Source organism: Petromyzon marinus, chromosome 11, assembly GCF_048934315.1.
Source record: "Petromyzon marinus isolate PM22_M1 ecotype Great Lakes invasive population chromosome 11, UKy_Petmar_22M1.pri1.0, whole genome shotgun sequence".
Taxonomy (NCBI): Eukaryota; Metazoa; Chordata; class Hyperoartia; order Petromyzontiformes; family Petromyzontidae; genus Petromyzon; species Petromyzon marinus.
In genome coordinates, this window is record NC_133677.1 from 2,850,525 (window position 1) to 2,870,002 (window position 19,478).

The window sequence follows — 19,478 nt, forward strand, 5'->3', positions numbered from 1 at the left end:
CTGGTATTCCCCCACACAGAGTTTCTTCATATTACCGTAGGGAAAATATTATAAAAGTACACAGCTGATGTACAATTACAGGGTGACAATTTAATTCTAGATTTGAAGCTTTCGTGACTGCAAGAATTCACACTCCTTGGTTCTATTCGGTAAAGTCACGTAGGTAAAAAAAAATAATTCGTGACTTTACCGAATAGAACCAAAGAGTAGGGTGACAACTTACAAGTTCTTGTTGGGGGGGGGGGGGGTTCCATCTTCCCCCACTTTGGATATTAAAATAAAGTCTAATCGATGGTGTTTATGTGTTGTTGAGCCGAGGGAGTCATCCAAAAAGGGGAAACTTACGAAGCAACCGTGACTAAAAACAGCAGTGCATTTGAAACCACGGGGAGGGGGGGTTACCCGTTTTGTCTCCCAAGGACAGTGATGGACACCAGGACTACTTAAAAGCCTTTTGGGTATCACAAGTCAGGCCCTGTATTTTCACAACTGCCGTCAGCTGGCTATTATTATTACTATTATTGCCAGCTTAGCTTAAAGATGACAGATCAAGCATCACAGCCAACAACCTGCATCCAGGGTGCTACGAACAACGGAGGCAAGTGCAACTTTAATACAGTTCAGTGCCGTACTGTTGTGTTTTGCTGTTTATATACTGACGTAGGCGAAAGTCTACGTGTGTTAAAAGCCACGTTTGCCGAGTTTGTAAATCGGACAAAGTTTATTAATTGTAGTGGGGTTTTTTTATCCAATGTATATTTAAATCGTGCAATACTCAATCGCTTGGTTAAAAAAGGGTAACGTGTATATCTTCTTTGGTTCTTTCGGTAATGTTTATGTTTTTACTGTGTTTATTGTGTTTTACTGCAGTCCCACAAGGTGAGGGGTTTAACATTGAGCTAACACAATTTACTTAGGCATATTTTAATAATATTTTTTTATTCTTCTCTCGTTAACTCCCCTTCTAGAACATCCAACCGAGCAAATGCAATTTCAGATGCGTGACGAGAACGACAATCATGATGTCCATCATCATCATCATGGTGTCCATCACCATCATGATGATGAACTTCGTCTTCATGATGATGTTCATCATGATGAACATGATGATGATGACGATGTTCATCATGACGTTCATCATCATGAAGACGAAGTTCATCATCATGAAGACGAAGTTCATCATGATGAACATGATGATGACGACGTTCATCATCATGACGACGTCCATCATCATGACGACGTTCATCATCATGACGACGTTCATCATCATGAAGACGACGACGACGTTCATCATGCCCCCAACACACGCGAGGCTGTCATTCGCCTTTTTGGTTGCACCACCACCACCAGCAGCAGCACCACCACCACCACCATCCCCAGCGCTGACGGAATCGCCCATTTCAACATCCTCGCCCACAACTACCCAAAGGAGGTCCTCGCCACCGTTTGGGAGACCTTGGGGATCCACCAGGACTGGAACGGCACACTGCACACTCTCGCCGAAGCGCAGCTCTGGCGTGCGATGCTGCACCCGTACCCATCGCAAATCGCTCCAGCAGACACCGCCGCCGGCGGCCGTACAATCCTCCCGGTGTTCGAGGCCACCTGCCGGGCCCTGTACCGAGAGTGGCCGGACAAGCTGCGGCCCTTCGTGTGCCTCGCCCATCTCCAGAGAGCCTCAAGCCCAGCCGACGCGCCCGGCTGCTCCGCCTCGGACGCGCCTTTGTACAAGCGGGCGGCCTCAGCCCTGCCCCGGGCAGAGGAGGCCGTCGAGGCCGCCAGGGCCCACGTGGACCTGCTGCTGTCGAGCTGGCGGCCCCGGGCCGTGCTCAGGGCCCTGCAGCTGCTGCTCCGGCTGCGCGAGGCCGAGACGGCCGTGACCGAGGCGACCGTTCGCTCGAAGGGGAACCCTCTGCTGAGACGGGAGGTCTTCCGATTGTTCCTGGCCGAGGTGGGGCGCACCCGGCTGCTGGACTCGCAGCTCCGCAGAGTCTTCGAGTTGTGCCCGAGCGGAGCGAGCGCCGAGGAGGCGCTCCTGGAGATCGTCAGGGGCGCCGCCGAAGCCGGGGACGCGGCTCACGCGCAGCCGTTTTTGTTCGACGCGCCGAGCCTCACCCTGGGGATGTTGAAGCCGCTGCTCGTTCGCCTTCTCAGCGACGACGTGGACGATGAGAGTGATGAGAAGAAAGATGATGATGATGATGATAATGGTGGTGGTGGCGGCGTCGATGATGCCTCCTTCGTCGAGGGGAAATAAACGGAACGTCGAGTTTGTGTCCTGATTTGGAGTGGTGTCAGTGACGGATTATCCCAGTACCAAAGTACCTACATATGTAGTAGTACTACACATGTAGTAGCTACAGGCCCCGCACTTTCAAAGGCGTCCCACGCTAAATGCTTTCAAGCTATCAATTCCGGTTCAGTGATTCTGCACTTTCTCTATTACTATAGCACTATACTGCCTTATACTTGTATAAACGAGTGGGCGTTTAAGGTTAGCGATTTGTCGTATTATCTGGCTGTATAGAAAATGAAAAAATATAATAACTTTACTATGCAAGTTAAAAATGTGTTTCATATTTATGGGGTTATTTTATGGCCCTTTATAACATGTGCTAGAGGCCCCGCACTCGCTTAATTCGGCACTGAGTGGTGTTCGTGCCAGTGGTGGACCTTGTGTAGCGGGGCAGGAAGGCAGACGCAGTTATGTGCACTAATTATGACTCGATGTTAAGTCGTTCTTAGTGGTGGCCCAAACGTATTCAAACGATTTGAGGAATGCTTGGTTCGCTATTACAATGCAAGAGGGGATTTATTATGGATGGGCGTATCTTGTGGTAGTGCCTTACGCCGATAAACCCTACTCTAATCCAGCTTAGCAGAGTTCTGAAAAAATATCCGAGACATTAAGCCCTGGGCGTATCCCTTAACGTCTGATGTGACTTTAATGTTTTTTTTTTCCCCATCTTCCAATCCCAAACAATGCTCTCGATCTTACCGGTGCTTCGTTGCAGCAAGACAGTTCAGTTTAATCACCAGTGTAATTTATTCTCAATAACATTGAAATACATTATTCGTACAATATGCATAGATATATGTATATCTGTTTATTAAACGATACTTTTGAGATCAAATGTGTAACATTACGGAGTGTAGATCTCAGGAACAAATAACCCGACTAAAGCTCAGACTTACCTGCATTGTGATTGCACACGTGTGCACCAAAGGAGCACAAGATCTAACGTCGGAAACTTTGGAATATATTTCAACTTTAGCTGGGCATCTATTGCTAAAATCACCCCGTTGCTTGCCTCGATCGTCCCTCAATCTCCTATTACGGACATGCAATCTATGACCACCACAGTATATACTCATAATTTATACATTTGAAAATCCACTTTCTGGATTAAACCCTCCCCGTGCAATGTTGTTGTGGTAGTTCAATTTAACACGCCTCATCAAGGTGGTCAACGTCAGTCGAGGAAGGGGAAGAGGGCCAGGAATGGATCAGACACCACTTAGCAATGATGTTTAGCCGTGGCTGGGAATCAAACTTAGGTTGGCGGGTTCAGAGTGCACTGATATTAACGTTGTACAGTGACAGAGTAGTGGTTTTAAAATAATACGAGCAGCTCACACGTCCTTTAGGCGCGATTCTTTTTCCCTCCAGCCAGCAAAACTCGTTTTTTTCTAATACATTACGACAGCACACTTTTTTTTAAGTATATCTGAAAAGCATGTGCCTGTTAGAGTATACCTGAATTGTGCAACTGGACATATACTGCAGCATTTCTGTAGAATTGTATTTAATTCCAAGCACGCCATACAGTGTCCGGATTAAAACATGTTTACTCACCTTTACGCTGACATTCAAGAAATTAAGTTTTATTAACCGCATTCTATCATAGTACAATCACATTTTTTTGTTTCAAAAAATCATTCAAAAAATATTTTCCTTCAGACTAATCCCATATCACCATATTTTCGAGATTACCCGGTATAAAACATTACAATTATTCTTCTGTAGTTCGGTTGTGTAACTCAACATAAATTGCGTAACCGTTGTGTGTGTGTTGAAAGATTATAATAAAAATACAAATATTTGTACAAGAAACATTTCTCAACCTCTGCAAATCACCGGCATCTTCGGTGTGCAAGCTCTGAACTGCATCGAGCAAGTGACCGGGGGTGTTGCTGTGTAATGGACCCGCATCACACAGCACTTGCCCCAAACTTCTGCTGAGGTTATAAGGGGGGGTCTTTGACTTTGTAGTGAACATTCGAGAGGTACGCCAACCTACGGACCGCGTCTTCATTTCGTACAGCCCATGGCCACTTGAGTGACCTACATGGTCGCGCTAATCGGGTATCGGAGGGACATTTTTTTGTTGACCGTGGCATCGTCTACTTTTCGCTTGCTCAGTTGTCTCGTGTCATTATTTGTAAGGACCTCTGGGGATATGTAGAAATTAGCCAAGGTGCACGTGAATTTGAGTTCTGCACAAAGTTGTTTTTGTAAAGTGCTATTTGGCAATCGGTTAAGGAAATAGGTTCCCCAAACTCTGCTTGTATAATGATATAATCAATGGTGCACAATGCGTTACATTTAGTGTTCCGCTCAACGTCGCATTGCGTTTTGTACAGTGCCACGTCCTGCAATTAAAAAGAGGAACTTTTGCGTTGCATTTCAGGCCAGCCAGCAGCAGCACACCTAACTAAGGCCAATGGAGTGTGTTTATTCACGAAGTGCATTCACATCGGGGTTCCTACATTAAAAAATAAGATATTAAAAGCAAGTCATAAGTTTCACTCGTTTTCACGACCACCCATGTCATATTCGGTGTGCTTACAGTAAAAAAAAAATAGTTGCGGTTATATTGCCATCAAAAGTAAAAAGAACGAGATGGGCTACCATGCAAATGTAGACATAGTTCAGGGTCCTCTCTCTCACAATGGTATCGTGGTGGGTGTCATGCAAACTTCGAGAAACTGCAGACAAGCAGCCAGAAGCCGTTCCAACTCCCAATAGGGGGCAGGGGTAATGTACCTGCGATGTATCATCCCACCTGCTGAATTTTCAGGTTACTTTTTGGCAAATGTGGACCGTGCAGCGGGCACAAAGATGGTCTACAATTGCGAAAGACATCAGGGGCTCTGTGTACAAAGTCCACTGTGAAGCAGACGGCATGTGTATCGTCAATGCACCCCGCAGTGTTAATCGGGGCGGCCGACAGATTTGACCCTCGGGACGGCTGAGAACGAGTGGCGAACTCGCTACCGCTAGGCGGCCCAATTCACCTTTTAGCCGAAGGCTTTGCAAAAGGACAGGCATCAACCGTGCAATGCATTGCTACGAATACATGAAACGCATGATTGCACGCTAAACCAAATGGTAATTTCATTATCGCTGACATGGGACAGCCCTCGTCTAGCAGTAGATTGACAAAAGCGAGCTGAATATGAACAATGCCTCTGCACCTGGCCCACTAGAAGTCCGTACGTATGTGTGCACGCGAACAGTCAGTATGTGTACACGCGAAGTCAGTATGTGTACACGTGAACAGTCAGTATGTGTACACGTGAACAGTCAGTATGTGTGCACGCGAACAGTCAGTATGTGTACACGTGAACAGTCTGTATGTGTACACGTGAACAGTCAGTATGTGTACACGCGAACAGTCAGTATGTGTACACGCGAACAGTCTGTATGTGTACACGTGAACAGTCAGTATATGTACACGCGAACAGTCTGTATGTGTACACGTGAACAGTCAGTATATGTACACGCGAACAGTCAGTATGTGTACACGCGAACAGTCAGTATGTGTACACGTGAACAGTCTGTATGTGTACACGTGAACAGTCAGTATGTGTACACGTGAACAGTCTGTATGTGTACACGTGAACAGTCTGTATGTGTACACGCGAACAGTCTGTATGTGTACACGTGAACAGTCTGTATGTGTACACGTGAACAGTCAGTATGTGTACACGTGAACAGTCAGTATGTGTACACGTGAACAGTATGTGTACACGCGAACAGTCAGTATGTGTACACGTGAACAGTCAGTATGTGTACACGTGAACAGTCTGTATGTGTGCACGCGAACAGTCAGTATGTGTACACGTGAACAGTCAGTATGTGTGCACGTGAACAGTCAGTATGTGTACACGTGAACAGTATGTGTACACGCGAACAGTCTGTATGTGTACACGTGAACAGTCAGTATGTGTACACGCGAACAGTCAGTATGTGTACACGCGAACAGTCAGTATGTGTGCACGTGAACAGTCAGTATGTGTATACGCGAACAGTCTGTATGTGTGCACGTGAACAGTCAGTATGTGTACACGTGAACAGTCAGTATGTGTACACGTGAACAGTCAGTATGTGTGCACGCGAACAGTATGTGTGTGTACACGTGAACAGTCTGTATGTGTACGCGTGAACAGTCAGTATGTGTACACGCGAACAGTCAGTATGTGTACACGTGAACAGTCAGTATGTGTGCACGCGAACAGTATGTGTGTGTACACGTGAACAGTCTGTATGTGTACGCGTGAACAGTCAGTATGTGTACACGCGAACAGTCAGTATGTGTACACGTGAACAGTCAGTATGTGTACACGCGAACAGTCAGTATGTGTGCACGCGAACAGTATGTGTGTGTACACGTGAACAGTCTGTATGTGTACGCGTGAACAGTCAGTATGTGTACACGCGAACAGTCAGTATGTGTACACGTGAACAGTCAGTATGTGTACACGCGAACAGTATGTGTACACGTGAACAGTCTGTATGTGTACACGTGAACAGTCAGTATGTGTACACGTGAACAGTCAGTATGTGTACACGCGAACAGTATGTGTACACGTGAACAGTCTGTATGTGTACACGTGAACAGTCAGTATGTGTACACGTGAACAGTCAGTATGTGTACACGTGAACAGTCGGTATGTGTGCACGTGAACAGTCAGTATGTGTACACGCGAACAGTATGTGTACACGTGAACAGTCAGTATGTGTACACGCGAACAGTATGTGTAAACGTGAACAGTCTGTATGTGTACACGTGAACAGTCAGTATGTGTACACGTGAACAGTCAGTATGTGTACACGTGAACAGTCGGTATGTGTGCACGTGAACAGTCTGTATGTGTACACGTGAACAGTTCGTGTGTCGATCCGCTGCTTCGGCGAGGGCTTTCCCTAACACCATGCGATTTGTTGATGGGTTATCGACCATACTTCACCTCTCTGGTCATTGCAGGTTTGTTAAGATGGGGGGGGGGGCGGGTATACTGTAGATGTGGGAACAGAAAGAGCACAGTACAGTACAATGTATTCTGCTGCACTGCCCGCTGTTGTCCACAACATAAGCCCACATCATCTATAACGCGCGCGCGCATTTCGTGATGCAGCGCAAACACAGTTCCTGTGACTTTAAAAGCTGGCAGGCCACGCTGTGCTGCTTTCCCTACATGCCACGATGTTATTACTACGATGAGAGATATCACATGTTGTTGCTGACAATGGCAAGTAACAAATTTGCATGTTCTGTTTACGTGACAAACCTTACCAAATGGCTTCGCCGGGTGGTGGCGGGTTTAACGACACATTTATATTTACGCGATCTCACCCCCAGAAACCTGTATTGTGGATAATATTGGTCGCGAAAGCCTACGTGTTACAAAGCTGGCCGTTAATGCCTTTTCCAAACATTGTAAAAAAAAGGGGGGGTGGGTATTTATTTTCTCTCTATTATGAAGGCTAAACCCAAGCACAAAGAACGAACGTATCACGAACGTATCACGAACGTATCACGACCGCAGAAAAAAATCCAACAGGACGGACGCAACGACAGGAAAACATTAACCTGAAGCAGGAATAATAAAGCACTAAGATTTGTCATACGCAGGGCTGTCTGAATAGTTTACTCAATTGCTATAGAGTAAAACGTCACATATCGGCCTTGACCAATTAACACCCAATGCAGGAATTATGGTGTAAGGGTTATTTTCATAAGTTCACAAATATGAGCTTTTCACATTCACTTGCCTACAGCTCAGTCTCCAGCAAGTCAGATATGCGACGTTGTACTGTAATTATTATTTTATTATACTATTCGTTGGCATTCAAAGTAATAATGGTATTCTACTCGTGAACAACAAAGTGTGTCATCACTTTATGGACATTGTACAAGCTGAAAAGACTGTACAAGCTACATTCATGGAAATCCACATGTGATGGCATACAATTTTATTACATTCAACATTATTTAATGATTTGTATCATCATACGATCTTTCGTAATTGGTCAAGTAAAATTTGAATGTATTCAAAACGTGTGCTGAATCTTGTCTCCCCCATTAGATCTTCGATTCATCCATGCGAGTTATCAGCTGCTTGAAGCAAAGAACAAAGAGGAACCATCAGGAATTACATTTAACTGCGTGTGAAAATTACCACCCGAGACAGCACTGCGCTCGAATAATCACATTGCCATCAAGATGGGCCCCTATTTACGCCACTCACCCTCACAGATCGTGGATTAGCAATCAGGGGCCAATCATCGACGCAGTTCAACTCAGGACTTCCACTCAACAGTAACAGTCCATTGATTATCTATGGAGACAATCATACAACGCTTGGGTAGCACCAATCCACAGGAACCACCCAGTCGTCTCAGACGCGCAGGGCAGAGTGCCACAATAATTCATTAGCGACAACAAAAAGGCCTATTTTGGAGCCGGCGACATTAGTTCCAGTCGAAGTCACTGATGAGCAGGTCAAGCCACAGGCATGCAGGAGAGAGGACAGAAGAAAAATAAAATGTTAAGTTCACCGAGTGATGAACACACGTTTAGCAAGAGGAAAACAAAACTTCCTTAGACACGGTGAATAAGAAAATCGCGAAGCAGCCACGGTTATAATGCAGAGCAATTAACGAAATGGGCGCCAGTGACCGCTACAACGTCCCAGGATGCGATGACCCATTTCTAGATTGAAAACTAATTTCTTTGGAACTGCTTTTTTTGTGTTTAGTTCGTCCCTTCCCCGCACCACCGATGAGCACGGTTGGCTACGTACGGTGGTGCGAAAAAAGTTAAAGATAACAAAGACAAAGATCCCCCATAGAGCCTTAGTAGACTGTTGGGGGCAAGTGCTGTTAGCGAGTAAAAAATACGCATGCACAGAACCCCCCGCGTCTGTGTCGATTCGTGTGCATGAGCGCGGGATGCGTTTCAATTCGAGGCACTCCGTGTTTTATCACGGATGACACGTGGAACCTCATGCTCCATGTCTAAGAGAGGTGAACTTGACATGTCAGATGCAAACACTTACCTTGCGGTGGGAAGAGTATTAAGCCATTTTTTTCCCATTGTAGCCATTTTTTGCACGTGGTAATTTGTGAGCTGAAGAATTAACGGGTCTGATGGTGATAAAATATGACATTTTAATGTTACGTTATATTGGGGTTCTTTTTGCTACAACTTTTAGCTTGTGAATTCACTTTTTGAATCGTCTAAAACAGATCTCAACCAATCATCCTTCTGGGGTTGATCAAATTGGTACCACTTTGTGGGGACATCAATTGTGCTTGTCCTATGGATATACTTGCCCCTGCCACAGGAATGTGGAACTTCCACCGATGGCTCAGGGATGTAAGAAATCACTTTGACTTTAATGCTTTGCAAGTGAAAGCCCTTTACAGCAATGTGTCACACACAGAAACCCCAGACTAAAGACCGTGCTCACTCTGAATAGTCGTCTTCTGTGTCCATACGGCGATAGAACTTGGCGAGTTTCACAGCAAATATCACGCTGGGGATGAGGAAAATGGTGGCCCAGCCCAGGCCAAACCAGAACGAATTCTAGAACACACAGGAAAAAAAGAAGACACGTACTGTAATGGTGGTAACTGAAATAGGTGAGACGATCTGCAGGTTCACTTATGAAATGCCATAAAAAAAATCTGCAAACGTTGTGGACTCAAAATAAAAAAATAAAAATTATGAACCCACTGATTTATGTGCAAGTCCACTGCAGTTGCAACTCTACGCGTAATATATGTAGTGTTCACCGCTTTCAAGGCACGATCTTCCAAGCTGTTTTGGGATCACATGCAACTGGATGATAAGTATGTACGAAAGTGTAAGAGTGTATAAAGCACGTACGCACATGAGCACATAAGCATCGGGAAATGTAGACACTACACACCAAACACAACTGTGCTGTAACAACGGCAGATGGATGTATCTACCGTCACACATTTGGACCGCAACCCTGTCACGCTGTTGGCACTGCCGTGGTACCGTGGCTGGCTCGCTGGAGTTGTGATCCAGAGGTCACCCGGTTTCGACTCTTTCTAAAAAATCCCCTCGCCTCGATCCACCCAGCAGTTTAAATGGGCGCAGCACAGCTGCATCGATTGGCGGGTCATGTGCGGCGGGGTGAAGAGTGGGGCACTCCGACTTCCTCCCCGACGTTTAATCGGTGTGGAAGAGTTGGTCAAATACCCTCTAGGGGGTTCCTCTACTCGAAGCGATTCCCACCATGAGCTGTGTAAGCGAGTCATTTCTGGGCTAAACCTTGATCTCTTATAACAGCGTCCTTCATTGCAAGGCCCGAGGGCCTACCGGCCCACACACAGAGTGAAAACACCCCCCATCGTGACGTCACGATGAGGGGTGACCCTCTCACACTGGTGATGTCTTATCGGCTAAGGTATACCCCCCCCCCCTTCTCTGAAAATTAGTGAAGAACACGGTCTTATCACGTCGCACTTTGCTTACCATCGAGTTCACTAGGTACTTGCATCCAATTAACTCGATGGAGTCGATCAAGTTCGCCAGAGGCTTGCACGGCGCCAGCTTGTTCATGACCTAGGGGACACGGGATCACTTGTCTGTGTCAATATTCACGTCAAAGTCAAAAGTTCCGCTGTGAAAATCAACGCTCGGCTCGTGAGCACGAGGCACTGGGAGGTGACAGGCGATACGCCGGTGCAGGGAATGCATTGGTAAGTCTGAACAACTCCAAACAGCTAAGGAAAATAAGCAAGTAGCGTAAAGCAGGATACCTCCATCTTGAAAAAAATAATCTAGTGACTCACGAGGCTTTGCTCGATAAATACATGTAATTAATTAAACAATTATTACAATTCCATCGCATTTAGTGGAGAGAACAGATTCAACGTGTGAAATCATCTCCAGTCGTGAAAGATAATGTGCCGCAGACGATGAACGCCTGCATGTGTTGTGGTGCTTGGGGCGTTGTTGTTCACGTGGGGAGCACGGGAGGTGCAGCACCTGCCAGTCGTCTCGGTAAAGTTCACCCACAACACCTGGGTCTGTTCGGCGACCTCCTCCTGCCAGCGAGCCTTCAGCTCTTCACGTGACCTCCAAGTGGCCGGGTGCAAGCGCCGTGGGAACATCACCGCCGCTTGCTGGCGAATGGCGTCTGCTGTTGTTGTTGTTTGTTGTTGTTGTTGGGGTGTATGGATCACTATTTGATGCGATGCACGCACGTGGAGATGTAGAATGTTTTTAAACGTTCTAAGATAATTAAACAATAATAATAAAAACACTTACCATATCCCTCGACCAGCTAATGTAATCTCTTAGTAGACTTCTGACAGTGCCAAGGAGGTTTTCCACCGTCTTTATTAAAAAAAAAAAAAGATGACAATGATATATTAATCACTGCAGTTTGTTTAGTGTTTGTTTTTTTTTTAAACACATACTTTTAAAATGTTCATCCAGCACGACTGCTGTGAAGTCAGTTGTCAATTTGAGACAAAAATTATATGATGCACCAATGTATGCGGCTTTCACCACATATGCGTAAGTGCTGGGGCTGAGCATCTCTGCACAAGTGGCAGCCAATGAACATCAGGCTGGCCAACATATCTAATCGAGGTGGTAACGTGAACCTCTCCATGCCGCCAGTTCCTGAAGAAGCTTCCGGCATGTGGAATAAAACGTCGGACAACGCGCGGCACGACCCGTAGACAATGCAGACGGAAAGTGGGTCGACTTAAATCAGCATCCGTTAAAGGGATCGCTGTAATTGAGGGTGTTTACTTATGGCCCACAGTGGGGATTGTGATTGGACCACCCATTAAAACAACAGCGACGATGCTCTTCAAAGTCAAAGTGATTCAGCCAATACCGTCCGGTTACAATGTCACACTTTTTCCACACTAGCGACGACGCCAGACACCTTTCATCACATCGCCCTGGTGAGTTTCCCCAGCGTTGGTGATGGGAACATTGGCACGGTTTCGTCCGAAAATCCGGACGAAAAGGAACATTCGGAAATATGCGAATGGGGCCCCTGTCGTAAGTTATTATCCTTGCCACTGAAAAGGGGACATGCACCCCCAAGGGAAAGAGAGTTGGTTGAATTGGAAGATTAAAATCATGAACGGTCTGCGTCACGCACGATTGTCTTACCGCATTAATAAGCAGGGACCCGTTTTCATTGAGACTCTTTTCAAATTTTCGAAAGTCATCAATTATGTTGCCAACTTCAACCTGCAAAGATAACAGGTGGTTAACTCGTGCGCGCACGCACACACACACACACACAAACTCAATCCTGTACGTACATGTTTCATCGCAACTCCAGAGACTGCCTCTCACCTGTCCTCTCTACCATCAAAGTACAGGCAGCGCGTGATCCTCCATGCACGCCTCAACCCGAGTCAATCCAACTGTGGGTGTCACACGTCCCACGAATTGTGACGCGCAGCTTCAGCTCACCAGCCAGCATCCTCTCGGGCTCTCGAGTCAACGCCGGTGAGCCTCCCGTCAATGATGCAACGTGGTATCCACCGCCATCTAAATCCTCACACTCCCTCCCCTTCTCGCCAAAGTACGGGTATCTGTTCCTGACTTCGAGATAACATTTTGGGATGTAGCCGCGTTAATCGGCCAGATAAGTTGACAGTCAATCACCTTCGGAACGCTCGATATGACTTGGTACTTAATCTGCAAAGCTCGGGAAAATTATTTCATTGTCATTTTGTTCGACTTGTGAAAAAGTTAAGGAGGTTTTTTTTGTTTGTTTGCATGTGTTGCTTATATACATTCACATTATCAATGTTGTTATAATTTGTATTAATTGACCATCTAATTAGAGCCCATTTACATGGTACTATCATTAAGTAATGACACCTCCACAGAGACGTAAGGATCTCCCTCCCCCCCCATAATTCTTTAATCTTATTTCCAGGCTGAATCTTAACAAATCATGAGATTATTATAGGGGTGACGCTCATTTGTTCCAATCCTGCGTCTTTGGTGGGATGTCTGTATGTACCAGCCCAGCGATAAGCAAGCTCATCCTATGCAGTTTTAGACCGGCGTTCCTTGTCCGAGCCGGCACAATCATATTAGCGACTAATCGCTAAGCTCGGTGACTGCAATGAGCCTCACCTGATACAGGTGTTCTGATCTGTGGCCACACCTGTGAAGATGGCTGGAGGTTGATTACTTTGTGTGGGGTTTGAGGGCGCGAGCTGTTTTCGTTGGGTATGTGGACATCACACCCGGGATGATTTGCTTGGGCGGTGTGGCACACTCCTCAGGGAGTGAGGTAATTGGGGAACAGCTGGATTTACTAATTAATTAAGAGAGAGCCCTCCGCTGATATAAAGGGCGCTGGGCCAGAGAACCAGAGGTGCTTGGGGAATGGGTGAGCTGGTGTCATGGGTGCAGCTGGACAGCTCCCTGCTGTACTTTAAGCAGTTTTATTATTATTTTATTTTTATAATTGTTACATTATTTTAATTTAAAAAAACCTGACTACCTGATGGACTAGTGAGCATGCTGTGGCCGCTCCGATGCGAATTCTGAACCTCACCCCCTCCTAACACAGGAGACTCACGCTTAAAAGTCACAGGCCGCCAATGCCAATCGATTGACCATTCCCATTCATTACCCTTGGGGCATGGAATTCAACCAGTGACGTAGCTATCTAATGTGCAGTCCGTAACATCTGTACCAAAACCCATGGGCTGCAGTGGCACAGAAGTGAGGCTACAAAGGGGGGAAAGGAATTGGAAAGTGGGGTCTCTCTCATTGCATAGTTTGCAACGCTAACCACGCTACTGAATCTCAACCACCCCCACCCATATCATGGAAACCTTTTCGCAAATATCAAAGTATGAAAAATAAGAATAGGTTTTACCCTTTCTGGCAGGCTGTCTCTGGCGCAGGCCAATTCGTTTCAAAGACGATGCATATGTCAGCAAAGCATGTATGTTTGCATGTTGAAGTATGTGTGGTTAATGCAGACTTGATTCCTTTAAAAATGTATTCATTTGGTGTTTGAACATAATCATTTAGATGCATAAAGCGCCCTTAAACAATCGTTTTCAGGGCACTTAACGCCTCTTTTATTGCCAGAAAGGGTAAACCCTTTTCTTATTTGTTACATTCCCATCCAGCCACCCATAATGTTACAGTTGTTGATAACTCTGTTAAACTAGAAGCTGCAAAAGACACGCAACAACGTACCTTTGTTTTATTAGCCTCGTCCTTTAAATATTCGACGCTTCTTTTCAATTCGTCCTGTTAAAAGGGGACAAAAATCCCGTTTAGTAGTTGTATGTGTATATTCATTTATTTTAATTACATTTGAATACAACGAGAATAAATCTATGGGATCAACATCTCATTTGCATCGGGGAGTTGGCAAGAGGGCAGTTGTTCATCAGATCCAGTTCAGTCACAGAAACAAATCGGCAGATACCACCAATTAATGATACACTAGACAACAACACCTCGTTTTAGAAAAAAATAAACGTAAAAACTAGCTAATGGGAATATTCTATAAAATATAGCGGGATAAATTAACGTATTCATTTCACGTAAAGTGGTTTCAAACAAATTGAGAAGTTATAAATGTTTATGAAAGTATCAGGCGCGGTTCGTCCGCTAGGGGCAGCTGGAGGTGAGAATCATTTTTATAAAAAAAAATACTTTTCTATAAATTGTTTTGTTGTGTTTAAATATATATAATTATTATTTCAACGTCAATTGCCTAATGAAGATAACATTTTAAGTAGTTCATATTAGAAACCGCTGCAACACCACAGTCTGATTTGTGCCTGGGGGAGGTCTCGGGGCGGCTGTGAAGGCGTCCGAGTGAGAGATTTCCTCCTTCAGTCGTTGCGATTAGCAGCTGCTAGCATTGTAGCCACGCCGTTTGAGAGACATTCGGGGCGGTGAGAAGGCGCCCGTGGCTGTGATGAGAGACGATGTCACGACGCATGGTTGCGCTGTTTAATAATAGTAGTGTCACGGCTTTTGGCAGTGTCAAAGGCGTTGCGGAGTGTGGACTTAAGGGTCATGGGGACAGTATTTGAGCGCTTTGTTGTTTTGTTTCATATTGTTTATGAATGCCTACCGTTGGTAGATAAGACAGTTTTTTTCACTTTCAATAACATGACGAGGTTCGTCTTAATGAGAACGCCATCTTTTTCAGAGGTCACTCACAACAGCCGCACCTAGTGGACATGTCACGGGCCGCCAATGAAAAGTATGCCCATGGAGGGAACAATCAGAAGCAAGTGAGTGTAATGTAAATAAGGTAGAGAAGTGTGTGATCTAACCCAAATTAACCTCTATTATGGATAATATTGGTCACGAAAGCCTACTACGTGTTAAAGTACAAATTGCACGAGTAGATCAATTCCTGCAGATTTGTCAACACCAAATGTGAGCTTGAGCAAGGCAGCAAAACAACAACAACAACAATCCAGATTCATTACCAGTTTTCCTTGCAAGGGCACCACTTGTTCTCTGTCCATCCGTTCCAGATTATTTGCCGAGTCGGTAATGTTAGACTGCCGAAATCAAAAGAACTGCGTTAGCAACGGGCGCATCGCCAACGTGAAAACCACACAACGCGCATGCCCGTTGTTACAATAACTACGGCGATTACAAGGGGCGGGGGGGGGGGCGACAATTCGAAATGAAATACCCGTAACGCTCCAACCGCGCTCTTGTTCCACTTACGTTGTTGGAGATGTTTCTCAACTCCATCGCGAATTGAGACAAGTTCAGTTTCACCACGCCCTTGTCGATCTGCGGATGGAAAAAGAGATCGCGACACTGTGACCGTGCGTACACGACGCACGTGTAGCGCGACGATACGTTGCGTTTCTCGTCGCCAACGACGTGTGTTTGTGTGTGTGAATAAGCTAATAGCTCAGTGGGCTTTACCTGGTAAGATTTTTTAAAAAAGTTTAATTTTACTTATTCAGAATTTTTTTCAGCTATTTGTTTACCTACCCTATATTTTGCACTCATATCGTGTTTTTGTATCGTCTGTCATTGTAACTGTCGAACGCACCCCTACTGGACATCTGTGAAAATTAGCTTGATATCTCATCGGATTCCTCCAGTTTTAAATAAATATTATGATCCTGAAAAAGCGATTATAATCGCAGTTTATTCAACGTACTCTCTTCTAGTCATCATCATCATCATCAAAAGCCAAATTAAAAGTTATTTCCTGATTCTATCCATACCACGACCACTTTTGACCTCTCCAAAAAGCGGTGCAAATTTGATCGACCCCGGAGAGATGATGGGCCGAGTCAACCCCCAAGCAGTATCTGAACTTTGTTCGCTACTCACTACCGCTGAGCTACGAGGCTGGGATTACAATGACCTCGGAAAACCTGCGATACCACAATCCAAGTCCCTCCTGTGCATGAACCAACATTACCACTCCACTCCAGCGGTTGTTGTCCCATCAAACGACAACCTTTGGCTGCCATTCCATCACCAGTACAATCCATGGGCCACCAACCCATCTAGCGGTGTGCCCTGGCAAACCAACTCACTTTCCTTATCAATATATTTTCTTCTGATTAGTTCCCACATCCACGTGTTGCTGTTTATTTCGCTTAGTGTCATTCCTGGCACGCATCTCTCCGTGCTTCTTGGAACACTTTGCAGCTTAAATTTTGATTTAAAGCTTTCGTGACTGCAGTAATTCATATTCTTAGCTCTTTCGATAAAGTCACGTTGAAGGGAAACAATGAAAAATATATATTTTTTTATTATTTTATTGATATACCGAAAGAGCTAAGAATATGAACTTTGCAGCTTGTTTTATTTTATTTGTATCAATGTCAATGCTTCTGTTGTACGTATCGTCGCTGATAATACACAATGGCGGAACACACTCTCACATGGTTCATGAAGCAAATGAACAATAACTTACCTCTGTGAAAAATGTGGAAAAGTTGATGTTGTTCAAGCCATTGTCAGAGAAGTTTGTTAAGCTCTGCTGCCCTGTGGCACTCAGAAGCTTGATGTCACTGAATGACACGTTCATCTTTTCCAGTGCTTTATTAAGATCCGCCTCATACTGTGGGTTAACAAGAGCGATACTTATTACACACTAACAATGACGTGGTAGCCATCCATCACACTGACTTGATGGTAGAAAAACATTAAACGTCGATGTTGACTTAGTTTCACCAACCAATTCAGGTCTTTGTGGAGCAAATGATTAACAATCACCCGTTTCAATACTGTACAGTATTTATAAATGTTAGCTTAATGATTTCGCGGGACCAACTTATATCGTACCCTCACATTTTTCGACCACGAGTATGAAAAATAACCCTCGATAAAATCATGAACCAGACACAAGTACGACAATAGGCCTACCCAAACCCCTCCCCCCCCCCGTTTACAAAATGTCACTCCATTTTGTTAGCAGAATTGTGATCGACGGGCATTCCAATTTCCACCGCCCACTCACTGTTCGAATGCACACGGCACAAAAAACATTAATCACTACCTTCGTGATGTTCAGGTAGTTGTCGAGGTTGTACTGCGTCTCCAAATGAAGCACGCTGTAAGTGCCACCGTTCTTAGTGCAGCCACTGGAGAAGGAGACAACAGCTGTCAATTTATCCGCGACACGGGCAGTGAACGGCAGCGAACTCCGACATGCTCGGCATGATGTCCGACGTTTTGATCCACGTGCCGGCACAGCCTCGCCAAGAACTGAACTCACCGACTCAACTTTCTCCCTCGGTCACGAAGCATCGGCGGCGGACGCTGCTGCCGCCGGACTCTGCCGACCGGCTCGGCTCTCCGACGCTGCCGCCGCCGTGCCCGGCTCATCATCGGTACCGGGCAGCGGCCGACGCCGCCGTACAAATCGAGGGAGAAGGCGAGCGGCTCGATTCGGTTCCCGACGGAGGGCGGATTGACACGTGGGGAGACACGGGCTAGCCGAACTACGCCGCGGCACGACCCCAAAAGAAAGACGCGCGTCCGGCGTTTAAAAAGGAAATTCTCCCGACGCGACCGGTGTGCCCTTTTTTCCCGCGAGCGCGCGGGCGGGCGGGCGGGCGAACGGTCGGCGACGCGGCGAGTGGCGGTGGCCGTGGAGGGGACGGGACGGGCGTACTCACGCACTCGCGCACACGCTCACTTGTAGATGTCCAGCGTGCTCACGCAGAGCATCTACGCTGGACGGCGCGCGCTGCCACACACACTCACTTGTAGATGTCCAGCGTGCTCACGTTGCCGCTCATGTTGAGCAGCCGTAGAATGACAGAGCCGTTTCCCGTAGGGATTCCTGGAAATGCCATCGAGTCCGCAAACTAAAAGACAAAAACCAAAAGCAGCAAAAGGGGAGTTGCGGAGGATATGTACGTACAACTTTATTTATTTGCTGAATATGTTTAAGCAAGAGAAAGAAAGATAAAAAAACTAGTCCAGAGATATATCTTGCCTTTCAGATTTGTTCTCGAGTAACAGAGAAAATAGCAGCAGCATTGGCTAAAAAAAAAAAACACCTACAATATCATACAAAGGTAAAGGTTCAGCCCTGTGATTCCTTGCTCAATGCCACTGCTGGAGGAGCGGTGGCGTCAAGAAGGTGTTTTAAAGACCCCCTCTGAGAGAGCCCCCCCCCCTTAGAGGTTATTTGGCCAACTTTTCCACGCTGACAAAATGTCTTGGAAGAGGAAGGATCACCGATACTTTACTCCACTACAACGCGCCCTGCCAATTGACTATGCATGCTGCGGGGAATATAAAAAAAAAGTTTACGTAAATAATAATAAAAAAACATCAACAAAATATATTTTAAAAACATCTGGCAAATGGTTTTCTTAGCAAAGAAACACTTGTGGCTTGCTGTGTTTTGTTTCATTGTCACAATCACCAAACATATGCCTCCACATTTTTATGCCATGTTTCCAAAGATAATAAATCAACACATACATTGCTAAATGCTTCCTTTGCTCGTGATCTTCCTTGCTACATAGAATGACATTGCTTCTGCGTTATACTTGGAAACAGTGCTGACCAAACCAGTTACAAATAATTAGATTCATTCAACGGTTATGTATGTATGATGCACTTCTCTCAACGGTTATGTATGTATGATAAACTTCTTTCGCACCGTATGCAGTTGACCGTGCTAATTGAAGG

General features: G+C 45.6%; 2 protein-coding genes across 4 annotated transcripts in view; one reads left to right on the plus strand and one right to left on the minus strand.

Moving 5' to 3' along the window:
- Positions 1-225: 225 nt before the first annotated feature.
- Positions 226-2,269, plus strand: LOC116941352 (BLOC-2 complex member HPS6-like). Its single transcript, XM_032952382.2, has 2 exons — positions 226-598; positions 969-2,269. Exons 1-2 carry the CDS (start codon positions 541-543, stop codon positions 2,255-2,257), a joined length of 1,347 nt encoding a protein of 448 aa, XP_032808273.2. The 5' UTR covers positions 226-540; the 3' UTR covers positions 2,258-2,269.
- Positions 2,270-8,239: 5,970 nt separating this feature from the next.
- LOC116941351 (prominin-1-A-like) overlaps positions 8,240-19,478 on the minus strand; it is a 45,366-nt gene continuing 34,127 nt past the window's right edge. For 2 of the 3 annotated variants that reach the window (XM_032952378.2, XM_032952380.2), the window contains 12 exons: positions 18,540-18,643; positions 17,830-17,914; positions 17,245-17,391; positions 16,029-16,097; positions 15,782-15,856; positions 14,526-14,579; positions 12,459-12,539; positions 11,595-11,663; positions 10,797-10,886; positions 9,760-9,875; positions 9,346-9,433; positions 8,240-8,402 (listed from right to left, as the gene is read on the minus strand). In XM_032952378.2, the coding sequence (XP_032808269.2) occupies positions 9,364-9,433; positions 9,760-9,875; positions 10,797-10,886; positions 11,595-11,663; positions 12,459-12,539; positions 14,526-14,579; positions 15,782-15,856; positions 16,029-16,097; positions 17,245-17,391; positions 17,830-17,914; positions 18,540-18,643 (960 nt within the window). In that variant the 3' untranslated portion in view covers positions 8,240-8,402; positions 9,346-9,363. The remainder of the gene's footprint in view (positions 8,403-9,345; positions 9,434-9,759; positions 9,876-10,796; positions 10,887-11,594; positions 11,664-12,458; positions 12,540-14,525; positions 14,580-15,781; positions 15,857-16,028; positions 16,098-17,244; positions 17,392-17,829; positions 17,915-18,539; positions 18,644-19,478) is intronic. The other variant, XM_032952379.2, reaches the window with a different exon arrangement.